General features: G+C 39.4%; 1 protein-coding gene across 6 annotated transcripts in view; it reads left to right on the plus strand.

Annotated features, from left to right (window-relative positions):
- The window catches only part of HACL1 (2-hydroxyacyl-CoA lyase 1), a 33798-nt gene extending 12780 nt beyond the window's left edge, over positions 1 to 21018 (plus strand). For all 6 annotated transcript variants that reach the window (XM_077811319.1, XM_077811316.1, XM_077811318.1 and 3 more), the window contains 14 exons: positions 1044 to 1124; positions 5027 to 5099; positions 5603 to 5680; positions 6629 to 6723; positions 8008 to 8120; positions 11641 to 11776; positions 13152 to 13257; positions 14266 to 14349; positions 14636 to 14737; positions 15769 to 15923; positions 17493 to 17651; positions 18704 to 18811; positions 19153 to 19339; positions 19724 to 21018. In XM_077811319.1, coding sequence (XP_077667445.1) covers positions 1044 to 1124; positions 5027 to 5099; positions 5603 to 5680; positions 6629 to 6723; positions 8008 to 8120; positions 11641 to 11776; positions 13152 to 13257; positions 14266 to 14349; positions 14636 to 14737; positions 15769 to 15923; positions 17493 to 17651; positions 18704 to 18811; positions 19153 to 19339; positions 19724 to 19756 — 1510 coding nt within the window. In that variant the 3' untranslated portion in view covers positions 19757 to 21018. The remainder of the gene's footprint in view (positions 1 to 1043; positions 1125 to 5026; positions 5100 to 5602; positions 5681 to 6628; positions 6724 to 8007; positions 8121 to 11640; positions 11777 to 13151; positions 13258 to 14265; positions 14350 to 14635; positions 14738 to 15768; positions 15924 to 17492; positions 17652 to 18703; positions 18812 to 19152; positions 19340 to 19723) is intronic.
- The last annotated feature ends 821 nt before the right edge of the window (positions 21019 to 21839 follow it).

A 21839-nucleotide genomic window follows, 5' to 3' on the forward strand; every position in this document is an offset into this window, starting at 1 on the left:
TTGGGGGGTAGGGGTGTAGGAGGGGTTTGGGTGCAGGCTCTAGCCCGGCTCCGCTTACCTAAAGTGGCTCCGGGGTAGCAGCAGTGCTCACCGGGGGCCAAGGCAGGCTCACTGCCTGCCTGCCCTGGCCCCACGCTGCACGGCTCCAGGAAGCTGCTGGAACCACATCCCTGTGCGGCCCCTGTGCGGGACAGGGACCCACAGGGCTCCACGCGCTGCCCTTGCCATGCCTCCAGGTACCTCAGCTGAAGCTCCCATTGGCTGCAGTTCCCTGTTCCCGGCCAATGGGAGCTGTGGGGGGCGGTGCCTGGAGGCAAGGGCAACACACGGAGCCCTTTGCCGCCCCCAATCCGGGCCGCAGGGATGTGGTGCCGGCAGCTTCTGAGAGCGGCGCGGAGCCTGCCACACCATGGGGGGGCAATCCCAAGGGCCAGATCCAAAGCCCTGAGGGGATGGATCTGGCCCGTGGGCCGTAGTATGCCCACCCCTGGCATAGGTTATGTGGTCCTGAGCTAACTACAAGTGCAGCCTGCACAAGTTGCAAAGCTGAAGAAAACTACTTTCATACCTTGTCCACGTGTTTTGTTTTGTTTTTCATAAAGAGGATCTGGGTAAAGATGAATCCTAGGGCTGGTCTACACTAGAAAGTTAGGTTAACGCAGCTACACCCCTCGGGGGGGGGTGTGTGAAAAATTCACACCCCTGAGAGATGTAGTTAACCTGTCCCAAGCTCCAGTATAGAGAGTGCGAGGTCAACGTAAGAATTCTTCCTAGCTACCACCTCTCAGAGAGGGGGATTTACTACTGCGACAGAACTCCTTCCGTCGCTGTAGTGTCTACACTGCAGCGTTTCTAGTGTAGATATAGCCCTTGATTCCTAATCTGCCTCTCTGGCTCCAAGCTCATCCATCCATATGATGCAATTTGACTGTCGCTCTCTAAAAGTTTAATATTCTTGAAGTTGAGCATTTTTCTAATTCTTGTTTGTACTGTATTTGATGTTCTGTATTTTTCATTTTCCTTCTGATCTATTTTGCCTCTAGGCCAGGAGTATGTCTTGTTGTTTCTGGTCCAGGTCTCATACATGCTCTGGGCGGAATGGCAAATGCGAACATGAATTGCTGGTAATGTGACTACATTTCCTCTATCTAATTCTAAGTATTAGCACAATCATTGTCCAAACTGATATTCAGATTTTTTTGGTTTATTGCTCTTCATTGCAGATATTTCTGCCTTTTTGATATTTAATAAAAAATTTCTGTCATTGGAAATGAGAAGTGAATTCATTTTTCTTCAGTACAACTGATCTCGTTTAGTTTTTCTCATTTTCAGAGATGAAAATCCTCCTGCCTTGCTACATCATATGTTCTGTAAAATCCAGTTATTTACTGTGTAATGTACCCGGATACATGTAAAAATCAAGGTGGTAGTAACCAGTCTTCTGATATTCTGTTGATGAGTGCAGTGGGTAGAAGCAGCTCTGAATCCAAAAAGAAGCTTACAAATGCTTTTGGGTTAATGACTGCCTCTCTTCAGAGGTGAACAAATTGGCCTATGTAATAACAAAATGTTTGGTTTTTGATGCGTGTTGTTGAACAGTTAAATGTTGAATTAAATGAAGATGAAAGTGCAGCAGCAATAGTGTTTACCCCCACAAGTCTTCGCACCAATATGGCAACTTTAATTGGCCTGTGAATAAAAATAAAGTTGCTGAGCGAGTTACGTGAAACATTTTCGGAAGAAGATCACATAGCACTAGGTACATATGCACCAGACCATAAAGTTAATAAACAGTTGGCTGGCAAAGAGCAAATAGTGACGGTTTTAGAAGATTTTCATATGTAGGAAGCAGTGTTTGCATATGCTGACAGAATCACCTGATAGAGAGAAGACTTTGTAGTTTATCGGATAGGGTCCAAACTGCTTGTCACACAAGAATTGGCTACTAATACTTGGTTATATATGAAACTGCCTGAACAAAAAAAATCCTGGTGTGACTTTGCTTTTAAATAATTGATGAGTTTGGTCACTAGGAAGAAGCTTTCATATCACTTTGGTTAATTTGTAAGACATATTTGGCTGATGTTTGCACTTTCCCTCTGAAAATCCAGTTTGGCTGAGGCTGGTTGTGCGTGCCTGATTTAATCTTGCACAAATCTGAAGCCTTGGCAGAAGATGAGGAAAGTGGATTATCCTCTAGCTTGACAGAAGATTTGATAGCATCGTGAGAATCAGATCAATCTACACGCTAATTGACTAACTGTTAGTCCAAGATGTTTATGTTTTTGTCCCTTACACGTAGTAGGTGTCATGGAAATAGATGCATTCATTCAGTGGTGAAAAATCCACATCCCTGAATGCCTTAGCTATGCCGACCTAACCCCTGATATAGACACAGCTAAGTCAATGGAAGAGTGCTACTATCAACTGGGGAGGTGGAGTTCTTAAAGAGATGCGGGGGGGAAACACTTCACTGTAGTCTGTGTTCACACTATGGGATTACAGCAGCATAGCGATGGCACTAGATTGCCCATCGTGTAGACATGTAGTCTCTATCCCTTTTTCCAGCAGAGATACAGACCCTGAATTATTTTATTAATTTAGTGTTAGTAACTCAGAAATAATAATACACCTTAAACCTCAGTCTAAGCTTTTCTCACTGAGCTTGGCTGTTTCTGTGGTTTCTCTCCGGGGTCCTCTCTGTCCTAATTTCCTGCAACAAGCAGTGACTCTTCTATACCTTTAATGCTCTGGTTGGAATTAACTGGACCCATCTGCCAGCACAACTTGCCAGTATTTACCTTTCAAGGTTTTAACATCTGAAGGTGAAATCTTGGCCCCACTGAAAGCCCATTGACTTCAGTGGGCCAGGATTTCACTCTGGGTACGTCTACTCTGCCAAAAAAAAAAAAAAAAAAAAAACCCACAACAGCAAGTCTCGGACATGGGTCAGCTGAGTTGGGCTTGTGCTAAGGGGATAAAAAAAGAAGTGTAGATGTTCTTTCTCAGGCTGGAGACCAGGCTTTAAGAACCCTCTGCCCCTCACTGAGTTTTGGAGCCTGGGCTCCAGCCGAAACGGGAACGTTTACACTGCTGTCTTTAGTCCTGTAGTACGAGCCCGAGTCAGTTGATCCAAGCACTGAGACTCGCTGCCATGGGGTTTTTGTTTCTTTGCAGTGTAGATGTACCCTCTGAGAGTCTGCTACCCTGTTACTAATTGCTATGTGAGCTCAATTAAAGTAGACGCTTAAGAAGCTCTTGTAAATTATGCTTGTAAGAAGGAAAACCTTTCATTCTTCATCCATTCAGAAAAAATATAATCCATTATTAAAAATGATCTACAGTATTCCCTGCTTTTGTCAGCATCATTTTGAGTGCATATAGTTTTATCATGGTGTAGCTGCCGTGAAAGATTGTATTATTGCTCATGACAATTAGAAGATTAAACTCCAGATAAGAGCAGCACTTCATCATGGTACTGTAACCTGTGGTTGCATCAGTGTTTCTTCAGCTTAGCTAAAGGTCTCATCCTACAGACACTTACTGCTGAGCAAAATACTCAGTAATGTGAATAGTTCCATTAACTTCAATATTCTCCCTACCTAACCTGCTCTTGACTGCGGCTAGGCTGCTCACAGTAGTAAGTGCTACTATTGGTAACATTTAAGGGAGTATGCCTGTAGAAATGTACAATGAATTTATTTGGGGGGGTGGGGAATGTTTCTCAGGGCTGTGTTTTGTTTTGCAAAAGTCCTCTTAGTAGATGAAATTTGGAAAAGCTAAATGGAATTGGCATAGGACTTGTCATCCTGAAGTGGACCAATGATTTAACTAGGTTGTTGTCCTTTTTCTGATGTCAGCCTATATCTAACGCCTCAGAGGAAAGTAAAGTACCACCACCCAACAAAATAAAATATCCAGAATGGTAAAAGTGGGTGTTTTGTATGCTTCAGATCTGTTTTCCATGGGAATTTTTATTCGAGATGAGACCAAGCTACAGTGTTCCAATGTCAGCATTCCAAAACTTTTGGATCAGAAGTTTTAATTTGTCTCACTATAGAGAAGTGGCTTGCTTGTGAAATTAAGGTTTAGATCCAAATGTCCCCAGTGGTGTCCAGGATTGGAGTTATGTACTGGGGGATCTCTAGTTTTGCCTTTTAAAGTACTCCTATTATGCATATTCCAATCAATAAAAAGGATTTACAGAGGAAAATGTTTTTGGAGAAAAATCCTGGAAAGCTAATGGAGTGCTATGCTGGAGTTAACCTTACTCAAAAAGCAGATTAAGTGGCCTTCTCATATTAACTCATCATTTCACAGCTTATAAAGTATCATACTGACCTAGAAACTGAATGAACTACTTTTCGTCCTTCCTGGGAGGAAGGCATTTATAACTTACAGCACTGGTTTTAAGAATCTTTCCCACATGAAGATGTATTCCATGTCTCATATTAACATTCTCTTCTACACACTCTGTCTCTCTCATTCACTATATATAGAACTAAACTAATAACATAGGCATCTATGGCCATGTTAAAATGTTGCTCATCTCTCTCTCCTTCAGGTGCATTGTAAAAATTTGATGTGATAGAAGCATAGCCATCACTGAAAAATGTATGGCCAATTGTTGCTGCATGACTTATCTGCAGTGCAGGAGAGGGCTCTACACTCAGTGCAGATCTCTAACCTCTCTTTGAGAAAGGAGACTTAACTAAATTCCTTATTCTAATGACTGTGCACTGTGGAAGAAATGTAATTGTAATATCCTAAAGGATACTAAAAAGTTTACTCTTTGGCAAATGAATGCTGTTTAGAGTCTGATATAAGTGCTGATGTCCCTCTACTCCTATTGAGGTCAATGGAAACTGAAGGTGCATAGTATCTCTGTAAGAAGCATTAAGCGATAGGCAGGATTGGGTCCTAAAATATATATCTTAAGAATCAGATTTTTGATGTGTTTTTTGTTGTTTTGGGGCTCTTTTAAAATTTGCTTTTAAAAATAAAATATTTTTTATGCTTGTTTCAGGCCTTTGATTGTTATTGGAGGTTCCTCTGACAGGAATCAGGAAATCATGGGAGCTTTCCAAGAATTCCCACAGGTACACAGATATATAACTTTCTGCATAAAGGCTTCAGGTAAATAAATGGAGGCAGATCCTCAGCTAGTGTAAATTGTCATTGCGCCATTGAAATCAGCTGTGGATCTGCCTTTCTGAGTTTGTAGGAATTTGTAACTTTTTGCTTTCTGGAAGGCTGGCTGTTTTTTATCACAGCATGTAGAACACCCATTCATACAGAAGTAAGACAGAAATCGGCAAGACACTTCATTGAATCCGTTTTGGTGACTAAAATAATTTCTTTTCATGATAAAGATTCTGTTTTTTCTATGATGAGAAAGGTAGAGTTTGTCACTTGCTTCTTTGTAGCATGTTTCATTACAAGCTGTTGTAGGCATTGATATTCTGTGGAATTTATTTCTTTTGTAAACAGTAAATGTGAATTAATCGCCACCACTTGTATAAAGAAAAGAAAAAAGTATGTGATTCTTGTAATGTTTCCTTTTTCTTTTTTTTTTCTTTTTTTTTTTTTTTTACTTCTGCAGGTTGAAGCTTGTAGGCTATACAGCAAATTTTCTGTCAGACCCAGCAGCCTAGAAGCTATTCCTGCTGTTATTGAAAAGGTACAAAACAGTACATAGCAATACATGGTTAGCATTTAGACAGCTTCTCTTTAATTCCTCAAGTTTTGGAAATAGTTATCATTTAATTCCCTAATCCTACAAATTTACTACGGGCTTGTTGATTAGTTAAGTCGCTATAAACACTTGGGCGATCTTTCCCATATGTTAGTTCATGGAATAAGGTTACAAACAGCATATGGGCTCAATCTGACTCTCACTGAAGTCCACAAGAATCTTTTAGTTGACTTCAATGGGAGCTGGATAAAGCCTTAAAAAAGACATTCTGTGTGACAGAGGTGCAGGAGTTAGGACTGCAGTATGTACTTCATCTCTTCAGTTTTGGCTGTGAAGGAGTATTGCTAGATGCTCATTTTGTGAGATTTAGGATTTCCACAGAGACATCCTTATTTTAGCTCTCCAGGATTAGGTTTGAAAAGTCTCATGCCACTGCTCCAGCACCGCAATAACCCTGTCAACTTAAATCCTGTCACAAGCAATACTGTTTCCAGAAGTGCCAGTTCAGCACAGTAGCATCTATGGAACAGGAGCACTGGTGTCCTAAGTAATAGAAGATGGCGGCTTCAAGGATCATGCTACTTTAAACAGAAATTCAGCAGGAAATTTTGACTTAGTAACTGCAGATATAACAGCTGATAGTGTTGCTGTCTCCGTGTAAATGAGGCAAAACATTTACAATCCAAGAGCTTCTGTGCACTGGCTCACTTCAGCTGGCTTAAATGGGGTAGGAGGAAATTTAAAAAGTTAGGTTAAAATAGCCCATTATAAATTGTGTCCAGGAAGATTTTCCTGCAGGTGCATAGGGAATAAGACAGCGCACTTTCTTCATTACACTGAGTTTTGTTTTTTGTTTTTTAAGTATTAAGATTTTTAAAAATTCTCTTAAACCGTGATTAAAATGGTGCTCTTCTCTTCTCTCAATAAATCTAGGCAGTGAGGTGCAGTACCTATGGTCGTCCAGGTGCCTGTTATGTTGACATGCCAGGAGACTTTGTAAATCTACAGGTGAACAAGAGCTCTGTCAAGTGAGTACAAGTTACTTGGATGGGTGAAGTTGTTAGATACAGAATTTTTCCTACATAATCTTTTAATCCATTGGTCATTGCATTTAGCCAAAAAATCTGTTTGAAGTAATATATAATTTATAAAAAAAAGTTATAAAAAATTATATATATATATATATATAATTTTTTTCTTTTTAAGGAAAGGTTGCACAACCTACCATTGGGGCTTGAACACACTGAAATTATATTACTTGCAATCCAGCCTATGGATGTAGTAGTCTATTATGTCATGCAGCAGTGAATTTATAAGAAGTGAAATATTATGACAGTATTGTTATGCCATTATGTAAAGCAGTGGTACATTCTCACCTAGAATACTAGGGATATATAGAAGAAAGATGAGTTCAATGATCGGCAATGAATTACTAGGAGACATTGAAAAATATATATGGTGAGAGATTGAGAATACAGGGACTGTTTACATTAGGGGAGGAAAGCACTTAAGCATGTACTTAGCCCTATTCCTATTCAGGAAAGCACTTAAGTACATGTTGAAGTCCCATTGACTTAATGAGGTGGCATTTGAATGGCAAGTATTGTGTTAATTGAGGTAGTCCTGTGATGTCAAGTGCTAGGTTTTGCAGTCTTATATGGGGACACCGTAGAACCTGCAATTAAAAAGGTGGTAGGGGAGGTTTCCATTGCATTCCTCCTCTTCCCCTGCCCTCTCTAGGACAACTGTGAAAATCTTGAACCTTTGGCAGAGTTCTCAAGAAAATATCATCTCTTTTTTTACTTTTGTCAAAAGCGGTGGGGAGGAAACTAGAGTGGAGCAGCCTTTGCAGCCATTTTATTGCTATAATGAGAAGAGAGGGTTTATGCAGGGAGGTAGCTGCCCACAAATGAGAGAGAGGAAAGGAAAGGTTCAGAATGCCAGGCTTTGCCAAGACAAATAATTTGATTTAAAATGACTATATATGTGTTCATAGAAATGTGCATAGGTTATTAGTTCACAGTGTAATGCACATCTAAAATAAGGAGATATTAAAATTAGGGGGTTTATTTTTGCAGCATGCTAAATATTTTGCTTGTTCTATGGAGTAGCTTATTCTCAGAAAAATTTGGTTTGAATATAATGAGCAATTTTAAATTTTGTTTGTAAAATAAAGTTGCTGTTCTGACAAATATCATGGACAGTTTAAAATAAACTCTGTTATTTTACAGTGAGTGACTGATTTTACCTTTTGATAATTGCTTGCTTTCCATTGCATTTCCTTTGAAGATGCTGGCCTGTCTGTCTTTCAGATATGTTAAATGCTGTTTGCCACCTCCTGTCTGCACAGCTGAACACTCTGCTGTATCTGTAGCAGCATCTATCCTTGCGCATTCCAGACAGCCTCTCCTAATCATTGGCAAAGGTAACATGATTTGATGTAGCTTTGAACTTTACCACGTTGGAAAGAATAGTGACCAAAGTAATATTTCTCTGAAATTTAAAGCATCTCTTTTCCTTTCACTGTTTATAAAATAACATCTTTAAACTTGGAACTAAAATCTGTTTTTCTACTGGAATATTTTTTTCCTCTGTCTTGTACATACACTGACTTGCTCTAGATTTTCCCTTTATTTTTTCTTCTAGAGTAAGTCAAGTCAATACAATACACTGAATCTATATGGAAAACAAATGGGTAAATATTGTCCTAAGTGTAAAGCCTGTTCCAACCAAAGCTTAAACAAACCCTGTTTGTCAAAATGTAAAAGTCCCTTCTCTGACATATACCTGTCTAATACCGTTGCATTCTACTGTGAGAATCAGAACACTGAACCAAAGTGATCTTTATTATTTGATTTGTACTCCTGAATATGCCAGACTACCAGAGCTGGATCATGAAGCCCACTCTGTAACCATACAACAGCTGCTGCTGCCATTGCTATATTACAGACTTTCCACTACACTCTGCCACTGCACTTCATTTCTGATCTAGAGGTGGTCCCTCTATGGATCAGAGGGTAGATCAGACACCATGCGCATTCAGTCATTTTGCCTCTCTTCTAAGGGGGGCAGTTCTGATGCTTTTTGTGATGAAGACACACATCCACCAGGAATTGAATTGAAACCAATTTATTTCATAAAGGCCACTGAATTCCTAGGCAGTTACTAGAGAGCTGGCTGAATATGAACAGGTGAATGAGAGATGGAAGGCTCTGATATCACAGAGCGAGGTTCTATATTCTCACATAAAGAGAAATTGAAAAATTTTGGATTGTTTACTCATAGAATGGAGACAAATATGTGACATGATAAGAGTATATAAAATAATGAATTGTATAGAGAAGGTAAATTAGGAGCATCTCTTCTCCCTGTTCTGTAACACAAGACCAAAGGGACATTCAATGAAATTGAATAGTGGGACATTTGAAACTGATGTAAGGAAATACTTTTTTCCACACAATGCGTAATTAGACCGCAGAGCTCATTGCCACAGGATGTTGCTGAAGCCAAAAATACAGCAAAATTCAAAGAGAAATTGGACATTTGTATGGATAACATACATATCCAGAATTGTTGTTGTTCAATGCTAGCAAAAAATTTGCTAAGGATATAAAACCTCATTCTTCAGGTTTTAAGCCAATTATCCTCTTTGGGGTCAAATTATCCCACATCTGCTTATTATGGGACTTCTTGCACCTTTCTCTGAAGCACCTGATGATCACCTTTGTTAGAAACAAGGTATTAGACTAGATGGACCTCGAATCTGATCCACTAGAACAATTTTTATGTTCTTCCTACCAATCACCAGAGTTCTCCAGTCCTCTAAAATTGGACTTGTTTTCTAGTAGTCAAAATCTTGCAGATGACTAAATAATCAGAGCGCTTTTGTTGGCACGTCCATTCAAGTGCGTAGGAGATGGTCTGATTAAAACCCAAGAGAGACCCTAAAGTCACTTATCAAATATTTTAATTGCAGTGCTTTCTACTGTGTATGCTAAATGTCTAGCGCCCTTATTTCCAAGCTTCGGTCATTGGGAGACCTCATAATTCCTGTTAGATAAAGGTGTCTTTAGCTGCTTCAGTGTAAAGCATGACACACAAATTACTATGTTACCCACAAAAACTCAATGTTAAAAGGCCATTATCAAGGTTGAAAAATCAAGTACTTGAAAGAAATGCCAGAATCAAGATTACCTGAAGTTGGAAGGTGTGTGGTGAATGAGGCAGGGGATTGCAAGAAGAGAAAGGATGGTCTCATGATTAAGGCAGTTGAATGCTACCCTGGGGAACTGGATTCTATCCCTGCCTCTGCTACAGAGTTCCTACGTGATCCTACGCAGGTCACTTTAAAAAAAACTTTTCACAGATGGTCAATAATTATGTGTCTTTCATTTTCTGGGCGCCTGACTTGAGATCCTGAAATCTGATTTGAGAAGTGCTGAGCATTTACAGCTGCAGCTGAAGTCAATGGGAGCTGTGCTTTGAATATATGAAGTGCTATATACTCTGAAAAAATCAAGTCCCAGGTGCTTCAAAGTGGGCACCCAAAATTAGTGGATTCTATTGACCTTTAATGTCTGTGATCTCAGATACCAGTCTTTAAAATGAGAAAAAAACCCTTCCATCTTACTGTGAAAATAAAGTAGTGTTTGTAAAACACTCAGAAACTATAGTAACAAGCACCATAGAAAAACTTATTGGGAAAGTAATCTGTTTTCAGAGTCTGGTTTGAATAGTGTACAGTATATAAGGATTAGGACCACACATTGAACAGTGAGGAGAAAATAAAATGGTGCTCACTTAATGAGCAACTATGCACTATTAATTTTGTGCACTGACTGAGATCGGTGTGGTGGAAAAAATAGCATGTGATCTTGTAGTTAAATACTTCATCGTAATGCATACACATTGCGGGGGGGGCTGGATTAAGGCTGTACAGACAACATTAATTCTGCTATTTCCTAACTTTCCAGTGCTTGACCTTGCAACCGTAATTTTCTGTTAACATAGTTTTTGTGTGCGTAATTTCCTAAGTATTTAAAAAAACAAATTGAAAAACAGAAATTCCATCATGTGGTATCCTGTTGACATACATGGTGGTTCATGAGCAGGGTTAGAACCTTTAGATTTACAGCAGAGACCTCCTCCACTTGAGCTAATGGAATAACTATAGCAGTAGTAGATTATCATTCTCTGTGTGGACCAGATGAGACACACAGTTTGCAATGGATTTCACAGATGCTTGTTGGCAGCAGAGGAATGATGAGACTCATGAATCCTAGGTTCCATTCCAGGCTCTGGAGAGGAGTGTGCTCTAGTGGGAACAGATTCTTCTGCTTCTACACCCCTTTTTTTTTTTTTTTTTGACCCCTTCTGCCCCGTTCCCTGCAATGTGACCGTGTCCCAGTCCTATCTCTTTCCTGTGCCAAATTACAGGGGTGCTAAACTTCTCAGAGAAAGGATTGCCAGAATTTTATACCATAGGCAAAACAATGTATTTTTCCCCAACCTCTTTATCAGAAACAGCTAAACCATTTTGGTGGAAATTTTTCTGAACACATCCTGCCTGTGGCAGACACCTGCCATGGAAAGTCTCAGCCAAACAGTTAACGTTTGGCAAGTTACAAGCAACTGAAAACAGGGTTTTATAATGGGAAGTGTCAGGCTGTCTTAATAATAGGCAGTGCTACCAGCCCCATCTATATAATATGATGATTTAGGTTAATTGAAGAGTATATGTTTTAGAGATCACACTGTTCTCCTGTTTTAGAGAAACATTTAAGCATATTTGTAATTTTAAGCATATAAGTATTTCTAAATCAGTGGGACTGTTCACTCACATGCTTGAAGATAAGCCCTTACTTAAGCACCTTGTTTAAATGAGGCCATGAAAAGACATAATTAGAGATCACATTAAACCCTTCTTTATACTTCGTTTCCTGTAGGTGCTGCTTATTCACGTGCTGAAAACAGCATCAGAAAGTTGGTGGACCAGTGCGGGCTACCATTTTTGCCTACCCCAATGGGAAAAGGAGTTGTTCCTGACAATCATCCAAACTGTGTAGCTGCAGCCAGATCCAGGTCAGTACAAACCAAGGCTTTGCTTCCAATCCTATCTTCTGGGAAACTAATAGGAACATACCATTAAAGATACAGCAAATTGCAATATGTTACAAATACTGTGGAAGGCCTAACACAAAAAGCAAAAAAAAGTTTAAGTGCAGCCGCATTTCGTGCCCTGCTTTATGGCAGTGGATTAAGCCAGTAGCGTTACACAGCTTGTGTCAAATGCTGCTTAGAACTGAATCCGGGGTGAAAGCTTGGGAGTCACTAGTAAGTTTTGGCAAAAGCTAGGCTGAATTCTTTTGAGTTACGTTTTGTTGTATAAATATTAAGCCTATATCAGACAACATAGTATTTTTAACATGTAGTTTATAGCACAAAATTAAGTATGTAAACAAGTTACATTACATGTAGCAGAAAACTACTGGCATTTTCAGTGTTCTGACCTTTAAGGCTATAAAGGTTTATATAAAATGGAGTATCACAATTCAAATTTTGCTTTATGCAGCCTCGCTTTTATATCATTTGTAGTACATTCCAGTTTAATTGAACTAGGGTCTCTGTAAATCCTTTAATTGGATTGAAGAGACATATATTGAAGATTGTGTTTTAAAAAAATAATTGTAGTCACCCACAAATGAAGGTGAGCTTACTTATAGAGCACTTGTAGGTATGTGTGTACAGTGGGCTTACTTTGCAGCTGAAACTCCTATGTACTTAAATGTAAACAAAGTTGTGTTTTGAGCAAAATACCTTCATCATTATGGAGTATGTTATTAATAAATCTGAGAACTTAAAAACTATACCTGAGGTATTTTGCTTAGCAGCTGGGCCACCTTGGGCATACACACCAGAGGGCTGAATTAAGGTTGCATGTAGGCTGACCAGACAGCAAGTATGAAAAATCAGGACAGAGGGTGGAGGGTAATAGGCGCCTATATAAGACAAAGCCCCAAATATCAGGACTGTCCCTATAAAATCAGGACATCTGGTCACCTTGGTTGCATGGTCAACCTTCATTCTGGTATTTTCTAATTTTTGAGTACTTGACTTTGCTACCTCAGAATTCTGTTAAAGTAGAGTTTTTGTTTGTTTGTTTTTTGCTCTAATAATATTTACTTTCACAAAATGAATGCTGTTTTAGAAAGAACTTAGTGCTTTATTTGGAAATTCAGAAAATCTTCTGCTTATATAAACTGAAGAGACAGTTTGTATAAAAGATTTTTAGCTTGCTGAGCTAAACAAATATAGACTGGAGGGAAGCAAGATTTGTTATTTTATTCTCCTAAATGATAGGGCTGCTGTGTTATCTGGAACTATTGCCATTTTTGAAAAGCAATTAAATATAAAAAATATTTACATTTCATGTTTTTCTCTTGTTTTCCATTATTAGGGCATTGCAACATGCTGATGTAATAATATTGTTTGGTGCCAGGTTGAACTGGATTTTGCACTTTGGACTTCCACCAAGATTTCGACCAGATGTAAAGATTATCCAGGTAATCTAGGAAAATAATTTGAACAGCACCCTCTGTAGGTTAGCTCTCTCTCTCTGTAATAAGCTGCTCTTTCATGTGATGATCTTTGTCATATTGACAGTGCAGTACAATGCATGTGATCACTGTAGTTCTCCAAAATAACTATTTTTATTTGTTTTTAATTCCCTTGATATTTTCAAAATCAATATAATGTTATTCCGAGCATATAGGACTTGATGCTGCTCCCACTGAATTAATGGCAAAGCTCCTATTCAGTGCAATAGCCCAAAGATTGGGCCCATAATGCATATGAACCATGTATAGGACTATAGTTTCCTTGGTCAGAAACAAAGAGTTATGAAATTGTGGAATTGTTCATAATAATGGATCCCTCTCTCAGTAGGATCCTTTAAAAACATTATCTTGTATTTACAGTCAAAGCAAGCAAGATCTTGCTGCTCACTATCCGAGCCTGACCACTTAGAAACAATGAGAGTAGAGGAGGAAAGGCTACTTAACAACTGAATACTTCTGGCAAACTGTCTGTGTTAGGAAGGGTAGGATATAAACACAATTTTACCCCTCCCGCATTTCAAAATATTGTAAACCATGTGTCCAAGGGCAACAGTCAGTTCTGCTCTCTGATTAGCTGGCTTTCAGTAGTCTGAAACATAAGTCCTCATCTGGTCTCCTCCAAAGGTGTCCAGTTTGAGCTCTTCACACTAGTAGTAACAAAGTTATATATAGTACGGTGTGTCGGAGGTATAACAGAAGCAGTAAGTCGGTGCTAAGGGTACAAATGAATGTCTGAAAATGGGTATGTACAGTAGGTTTTTACTTAGAGTAAATCATCTCTTGAATAGCACTTCTAGTAAAGATTAGAGGAAATTACTCTTAAAGCCAAAGTGAGGACTAATGAGGTTGTTAGAAAATACTCTTCTATTTTACAGTGTAAGTCGTATTGACTTAAAAATATTTCTAATTGATTCAGTGTTCTTTTGTCTAAAACCTATTTTTTTTTTAAAATAGGTTGATATTTGTGCAGAAGAGCTGGGGAATAACGTGAGACCTGCTGCACATTTATTAGGTGACATAAATGCTGTGACTGAGCAGGTAATGTAATGCAAGGTGTTTATAACTTTCTTTGACTTGTAGAAAGAGAGTAAATTATTAAAAAAAAAAAAAAAACAGTTCTAGGAAAAGCATTTTTTTTTCATGCAGTATATTTATGCTGTGCATCCAGTATCTAATCCAAAATTAAAATTTAAAAGTAGATGTAGTATTGTGCTGGGATCTTGGTTTATGATTGTTAGATTTTCTTGAAGAAATTATTCTGAGGTTTATGTTGTTTTGAAAGAGGATAAATTTTTTGTCTGTGTGTTTGTGTGTGTTGTTTTAGCTTTTAGAACAACTTGTTCTAATGGAATGGAAATATCCTTCTTATTCGGAGTGGTGGAAGGGATTAAGAGAGAAAATGAAGAGCAATGAAGAAACATCCAAGGTAATACTATGGCTCAGTAAAAGTGGCTTTTGATCCTTTTCTGGACAAAGAGTATCAATCATATCCCTGTCAGTATTGTAGTTAAGTCTCCCTAACTAATCGGAACTTTCAGGTTGCTAAATTCTGAATGGTATCAAAATGTTTCAGAAGACTCCTGTAGGCTTACTGTGTTCAGATTTATCTACTGTATGGACAGACTGGGCTTAAGAGCTAATTGTCATCCAAACCCCATTGAAGTCATTGGGCTTTGGAACAGGACCATAGTGCCAGAAGGAAGCCCTTGTGTAGAAGATGATATGGTAACAGAATTGATTTTCAAGTGATGTGGTGTTACTCTTAGCATATGACAGCTCAGTTTTGCTCAGGTAGATCCTTTATTTTTATTTTATTTTATGGATTTGTATGTGCCAGTTATTGTGACACATTAAGGCCCCTTTCTTACAAATACTTACGGATGTGCTTAAATTTCTGCATATGAATTGGACTGTTCAGGCCTGGAAAGTTAAGCCCATATGTGTCAGCAGGATTGGAGCCTAAATTAGACTCCTCTCAGTGACAGCACAAACAGGGGCTGTTCCTGAACCATCCCAACACACAAATGACACAACTCACCTGCGATTAGAAATAGTCGAACATTTTTACTCCATTTGAACAGCAGCTAGCACGATGGGGTTCTGGCCCATGAGTGGGTGCATGGCAATACAGATAATAAATAATAATAATAATGGTGAGCTGAGGTGCCTTGCTTGTTGCTCTGAATGTCAATAAACTGTTGACGATGGCACACCACCAGAGGGAGCAGGTTGCACACCTGAGGGAACCTCTGCTGAAAATGGCCTCTCTTCAGAATTACAAAGGCACTGTCAGCAAAAGTGACTCTGATGATCTCAGCCATTGGGAGGAAGTCTAGTTCTGCAACCCTTTCTCAGGAGAATAGTCCCTGACTTCAGTGGTAATCACACATGGCGTTGCACATTGCCCTTATGCTAAGCAGTACGTATAGAAATGATTTATAGTCTCTTTTTTTAAAGGCATTGGCATTACAAAAATCCCTGCCTATGAATTATTATACAGTATTCCATCATGTCAGAGAACTGTTACCCAGGGACTGCATTCTGGTTAGTGAGGGAGCTAATACTATGGACATTGGACGTACTATGCTTCCAAACTATCATCCTCGCCATAGGTAAAGTATTTGCTCTGTTGCCATGATGCAACAATTATGTGCATATGTTTGTTTCCATGTAGTTGGGTTATAAATTACTGGCTTCGTGTCTTTTTTTAAATAAAAAAGTTATTTAAGTAAAGTAAATGTATAATGTGTCTTTGGGATGGGTTTGTTCTTGTTAAGGCAACTTACCTTTATCCCTTTTGGTCATACCCTGTCATTGATTTTTATACCGAATACACGTTGATTTGTGTGGGACTTCAGCAAATAGTACAATGGTAATAAATGGCCATATTTCAAACGGGTGAAAGTTATTTAGCAGAGATCTCAGTTCTTTTTGGGATGGAAGTATATTATTGAGTCCCATACTTGGTATGTGAATCTGTACCTAAAAATGTTAGGACTTACTTAAATTTTTTAAAATAAATAGGCTAGGGTCCTATCCTGCAAGCAGATTCACACACACAAAGTTGCTGTAATGCAGAATCCCCTTAAAATCAATGGGAGCCACACGTGCTCAGCATCTTTGGAAAAAGGCCATATATTGGGCCTCTACATAGGAGTTCAGGTGCCTAAATGTAGACATACAAATTCTGACGTTCTGATTTGTGACTCTTAAAGCCAGCTATTACAGAATGACTGTAAATTAGAGCTAGTCTGTATTTATTAGATTGTATGAGAGAAAACTGGACAATCTTTGCTGAGGTGACCCTTCAGATCTGATTGTGGAGTCTAGAACCTCCTTTTGAAAACAGCATGATAGGTCACAAATGAACCTCACAACATATTTGAGATGAAATAAAGTTAATTTAAAATTAACTGTGGAATATATTTATTTTTAAAAGGCTGGCACGGTGACTCTGATGCTTTTTTCTTTTGCACATAGCCTTGTGCACATAAGAGGGCGAATCTGAAAAGTTAAGCCTATAATTGTGCTTTTTTTTAAAATGTATTTTGCATTTGCCTGGTTGAAATGGTCTTATTTAATTACAGCTTGCAATTTGATTTCAAAAAGTTGAACCTGAAGACTGGAATTTGAATAGCATTATTTGCCTGAAATTTTTCAGGCTTCTAGTTGGATTTCCAGGGAGTTAAATGGAGAAAAGATTTCATGTACCCTCTTAATTTGACCTTTGGGATGCAACACTCAATAGAATAACTATTTTACTACCACTTGAAACATCTGAGCACATATTAATTAGATGTCTTGAAATACCAATACAATGCAGACTGAAGGCAATCAGGAATATAGTACATTGTAATTGGTAGTATGTAAGCATCTCTTATTCCAGTCAACTAATTTTTTAAAAGTTCCATTATATGTGTGTTCATTAGAGTATTATGAAATCTTGATCAGATTCTTGTATGAGAACCACGCCTATTTATTGCACAACATGTGTCTATAGCAATACAAGTGTCAAATGCCTTTTTACTATCCAGATATTGTTTTATAAGTAGTTGGGTTATATCAAAATTACTACAAACCAAGAACAAACTGTCATGGACAAGTTGAGAGCTGTTTGCCTGGCTGTACAGGAAAAATAATGCAGTGAAGAAAGAGGCAATAATTCTACTTTCTATCTGTAGACTCGATGCTGGTACATTTGGAGCAATGGGAGTTGGGCTAGGATTTGCTATAGCAGCTGCAATGGTGGCTAAAGATCAGACACCTGAACGGCGAGTGATCTGTGTAGAAGGAGACAGTGCTTTTGGATTTTCTGGCATGGAAGTGGAAACTATTTGCAGGTAAAAAAAAGTTTTTGATCAAGTAAACCATCTTAATTTATTATCCCTGTCTAACTGACAGACTATCCAGATCAGGGAAACTGGCTGTACACAAAGTGCAGTTAAATGCACAAAGAAAACAAACTGAAAAAATATAGAAAAATATTTTGTCTTACTAATATTAGGTGCTACTTGTGACAAATGGGGGAATTTTTCTAATATGTTTATAAACTATGTGTCTGACTCTGTGTCTATCCCTTTGGCATTGCTTCCTCTTGTGGAGGGAAGGGGAGATGGGAGATCAGCCTAGGTATTTGAGAAGTATAGCCACTAGGATTGTCTGGGCTGGGATCAACACATTTGAATGGAAGCCTTAATGACTGAACGTTAACTCTTTAGAGCAAGTTATTTCCCAGCACCACCACCATCTCTCTGCAGGGAAGCAGGGCAAAAGCCCTAGCAGGAAAGCAAAGGGAGAGGAGGTAGACGGACAGTGGGGCACGCGAAGATGGAGCTGAGAGAAGGAGGGCATGGCAAAGCCATGGCTTCCACCAATATGAACTCTGTACTAAGCCTACCATTATCATGCGAACCTAAAGATTTACAGATTCTAGATTCCAGGTGATAATAAAGATCCCCTTGTTATCCAAAGGCTGCCTGGTGTAGGCTGCAGATACTTAATGAAAAGCATTGCGCCCCGAATGGGAGTGAGGTGACTAAGTCTCTCTCAGACGTGTGGTTCATCTGGACTCACCACAGAGAGCCATGGAGAGAGAAGGGGGAGGGATTGTTGGAGCCCAAAGGGCTAGTTTGCGAGTCATGGTGGCCACAGGCCTACCCCTGTGGATCACTCTGGGTCCAACATGCTAAAGGGGTCATTCCCAGGAGTCTGGTTAGAGGCCAGAGCATAGACCAGACCCTGTGAATCTATGACACTTTTAACAATAGTAGGTATAAGAACTTTCATTCAGAAGTGATTCTTTTTGGTAGAGTGTCCCTTTAGCACTTCACAGAAAGATGCAATTCTTTAGAATTTCTCCAATGATCATTCTTTTATTTATGAATGGTTGCAGGTATAACTTGTCAGTTGTAATTATCGTAGTAAACAACAATGGGATATACCGTGGTTTGGATGCAGATACCTGGAAGGAGATGTTAAAGTCTAGAGAACCAACTGTGTGGTGAGTACCTCTAACCTATGTGCTTTTAATTAACTGAGAAGCAACCAAGAGGGTCTTTTTATCCGTGGCTAGTATTTTCTGTTCTAGTCTAAAAGCTGAAGTGAAAAGCTTTGCGGTGTCAGATCAGTAACTAATTGGCAACAAGTCTACCTTTACACAATCACCATGCCCAGTTACACACAACTAAGTTCATAGGAACTGAATTACGTGTCCCACAAGCATAGGAGAAACTTAGAGAGCCAGTATAATGACCATTTAAAAGTACTAAAATTGGCATAATCCTAGTTGGTCATTCTTGCAATTTTAACTCTATGTACCATAAACCTCTTTGCTTCTTTCAGTGCACCACCTGTTTGTCTCCTGCCAAATTCTCACTATGAGCAGATTATGTCTGCATTTGGGGGTAAAGGATACTTTGTAAAAACACCAGAGGAACTTCAAAATGCCCTGAAAGCAAGCCTGGCAGAGAAGCAAGTGCCTTCCCTTATCAATGTAATGATCAACCCACAATCTGACAGAAAACAGCAGGTACGTGTTTTCATTTTTCTCAGGCTCTGATGGACAGACCCCCTGTATCCTCCTGAACCTCTGTTGAGACATGGGGAGAGGTTGCTGGTCAGCAGCGAGGCTCTATGGAGATGCAGGGATCCCCACATGCTCAGCTCTTTGTCATATCAGGGCCTTTGACTTCACCATTTTCCTAATTGTCCTTATTTATTGACAATTTTGTTATGAGTGTTGTCACAGTATCAAAAATCCTTTCTCTGTGCTCCTACCAAAGAAATTGAGAATAAAATGATATTTTCATAAGCAGTGTTACACAATTCCACAAGGGCAGGATTGTATGTTAGTAAATACATGTTTGCATTCTACTCCACCTATCTGTTTTGTTTCTGTTTTTTTTGTTTCCAGGATTTTCACTGGCTGACTCGTTCTAATATGTAACAGGAGATACAGAGCGCAATAATCCTAGCCAATACATCTGCTTCAGCCAAACTAAATCATTTTCCAGGAGTAAAACTGCTAAAGCTATATTTTATAATTATTTACATAAGTGTGTGAAATCCTAGTTTTGTTTCACTTCTTTTTTTTAAAAAAATAATCATAATATGCACAAGAGACACCTAAATGTACATCAGTGTCCACTCAACGGAAATCTTCCTTTTATGGCTATGAACCAGATCATATAGAAACACTTGAATAATAAAATCATTTTTTTCTTTTTACTACAAATGTAATAGATCAGACTTGTCAATTAAATCCATAGTCCTTGGGGGGCCTAGGAGGGGAAAGGGAATTTGTTTATGGAAAAATCTTTGCAATCATAGTCTTTCTGTCCTTTGATTTTGGGTTGGTTTTTTTTCCCCCTCTTGACCAACATGCTGCTTACTAGAGAGCTTGTTTTATAGAGCCCAAATCTGAGTCCCTTACTTGTGGTTGGATCCTCTGCTAGAGGTGCTAAATATCTTTGCTTTCCATTCCCACAGTCCATTGGGGTTGACAGTCCTCAGCACCTTTCATGGTTGGTGCTCAGCCTCTACTCCAGCAAAATATCCACTAATTTCAATGGGAGTCTTGTCAGAAAAGGACTAAGCCCTTAATTTCTTGCACTGTATTTTTCTGTACAGAGATGCAGGCTTTGGATTGACAATTTTGTATCCTAGAATCACTTCAGAAACTTCTAAAGTGTTTATTAAAAAATGCCAGATTTCACTGCAATACTGAATTTATTTGTTTGAATTAATTTCTACAGCCTGCTAACTGGAACCTGCTGTACTTGCAGAAAAGAAAATCTTAAATTACTGCCTTATCCACTTGTTCCCACACATACCTATCACGCAGAAATCAGTAGTGCACAAGAATTCAGAAATAAATATTCCAGGATCAAGAGATTGCAAAGTGTTCAAAGTTGGGACCAGTTGAGGGGACCGGTGAACTTGGGGTTGGCTATGGGTGTCACCTGGGTTAAAACTGGGCCAGTGCCAGCCAGCTGAAGGGATGCACAGGCTATGGCTGGGGTTAGGGTTGAGCCCAGCTGAGGGGGGCCTCTGGGCTAGAGATGGGGCCAGCACCAGCTGGCTGAGGGTTGCCCCCTGATTAGGGTTGTGGTTATGTTTGTGGCCAGCTGAGAATGCCCAAAACTAATGTCAGGGTTGGGGCTGGCTGAGTGGGCCCCTGAAATCAAGGCAGGGTTAGGGTAGGAGCCATCTAAGGGTGACCTGGGCTAGGGTTGGGGCCAGGATCGACAGGCTGAACTGGCTCTCTGAGCCCTCATGGTTCCACAGAGGGCACCCGGGCAAGGGTGAGTGTTGGGGCTAGCATGGGGGTCCAAAGCTACAGTGGGGATTTGGACCAGTAGGGTTAGGGTGAGGGTTGGGAATGGCCAGGGGCCCAGTATAAGTTTAGGATTTTGGGGCTCTCAGAGAGCTAGGGTTAGGAGTGGGAATGACTGAGGGTCTGGGGTTATTGATAGGATTGGGGTTGGCAGGGATCCCTGAGATAGGGTAAGGAATACCTGGGCTAAGATGAGGGTAGGGGCTGGAATGGGGACCTGGTTAACATGAGGGTTGGGGATGGCTAGGTCAGCCAGGTGAGAGATGGAGCTGAGCAGGGTCTCTCGGCTAGCATGAGGGTTAGGGCCAGCTGGGGTCCCCAAACAAGGGTTGGGGTTTGGGTCATGTTGTATTAATTTAGATGGAATAAATGGGCCAAAAGTGTTAATGTAACCCAGTTGCTGTTCAACATTAAACAGTGTTAAACAAGGTTTGAGGTTTGTCATAAAGATCTCAGCCTGCTTAGTACCATGGCAAACACCATTAAAAATCCTTGTAACCTTTTATTAAAGATACAGGAAAGAAGGGAAACCAATTAAAGCTTTTGAAATATAAAGTACTGAATAAGGTTTTCATTTTAACAGCATTTCTTGTTCCCTTTCCTTATAGCTGGAGAGAGTTTTTAGAAGGAAAAATCCCATTGTTTGACAATCTTAGATGGCATTAGAGATGTTAATAACTGTCCTTTAGCAGAA

The sequence above is a fragment of the Eretmochelys imbricata genome, chromosome 2, assembly GCF_965152235.1.
Source record: "Eretmochelys imbricata isolate rEreImb1 chromosome 2, rEreImb1.hap1, whole genome shotgun sequence".
NCBI classification, from domain to species: domain Eukaryota; kingdom Metazoa; phylum Chordata; order Testudines; family Cheloniidae; genus Eretmochelys; species Eretmochelys imbricata.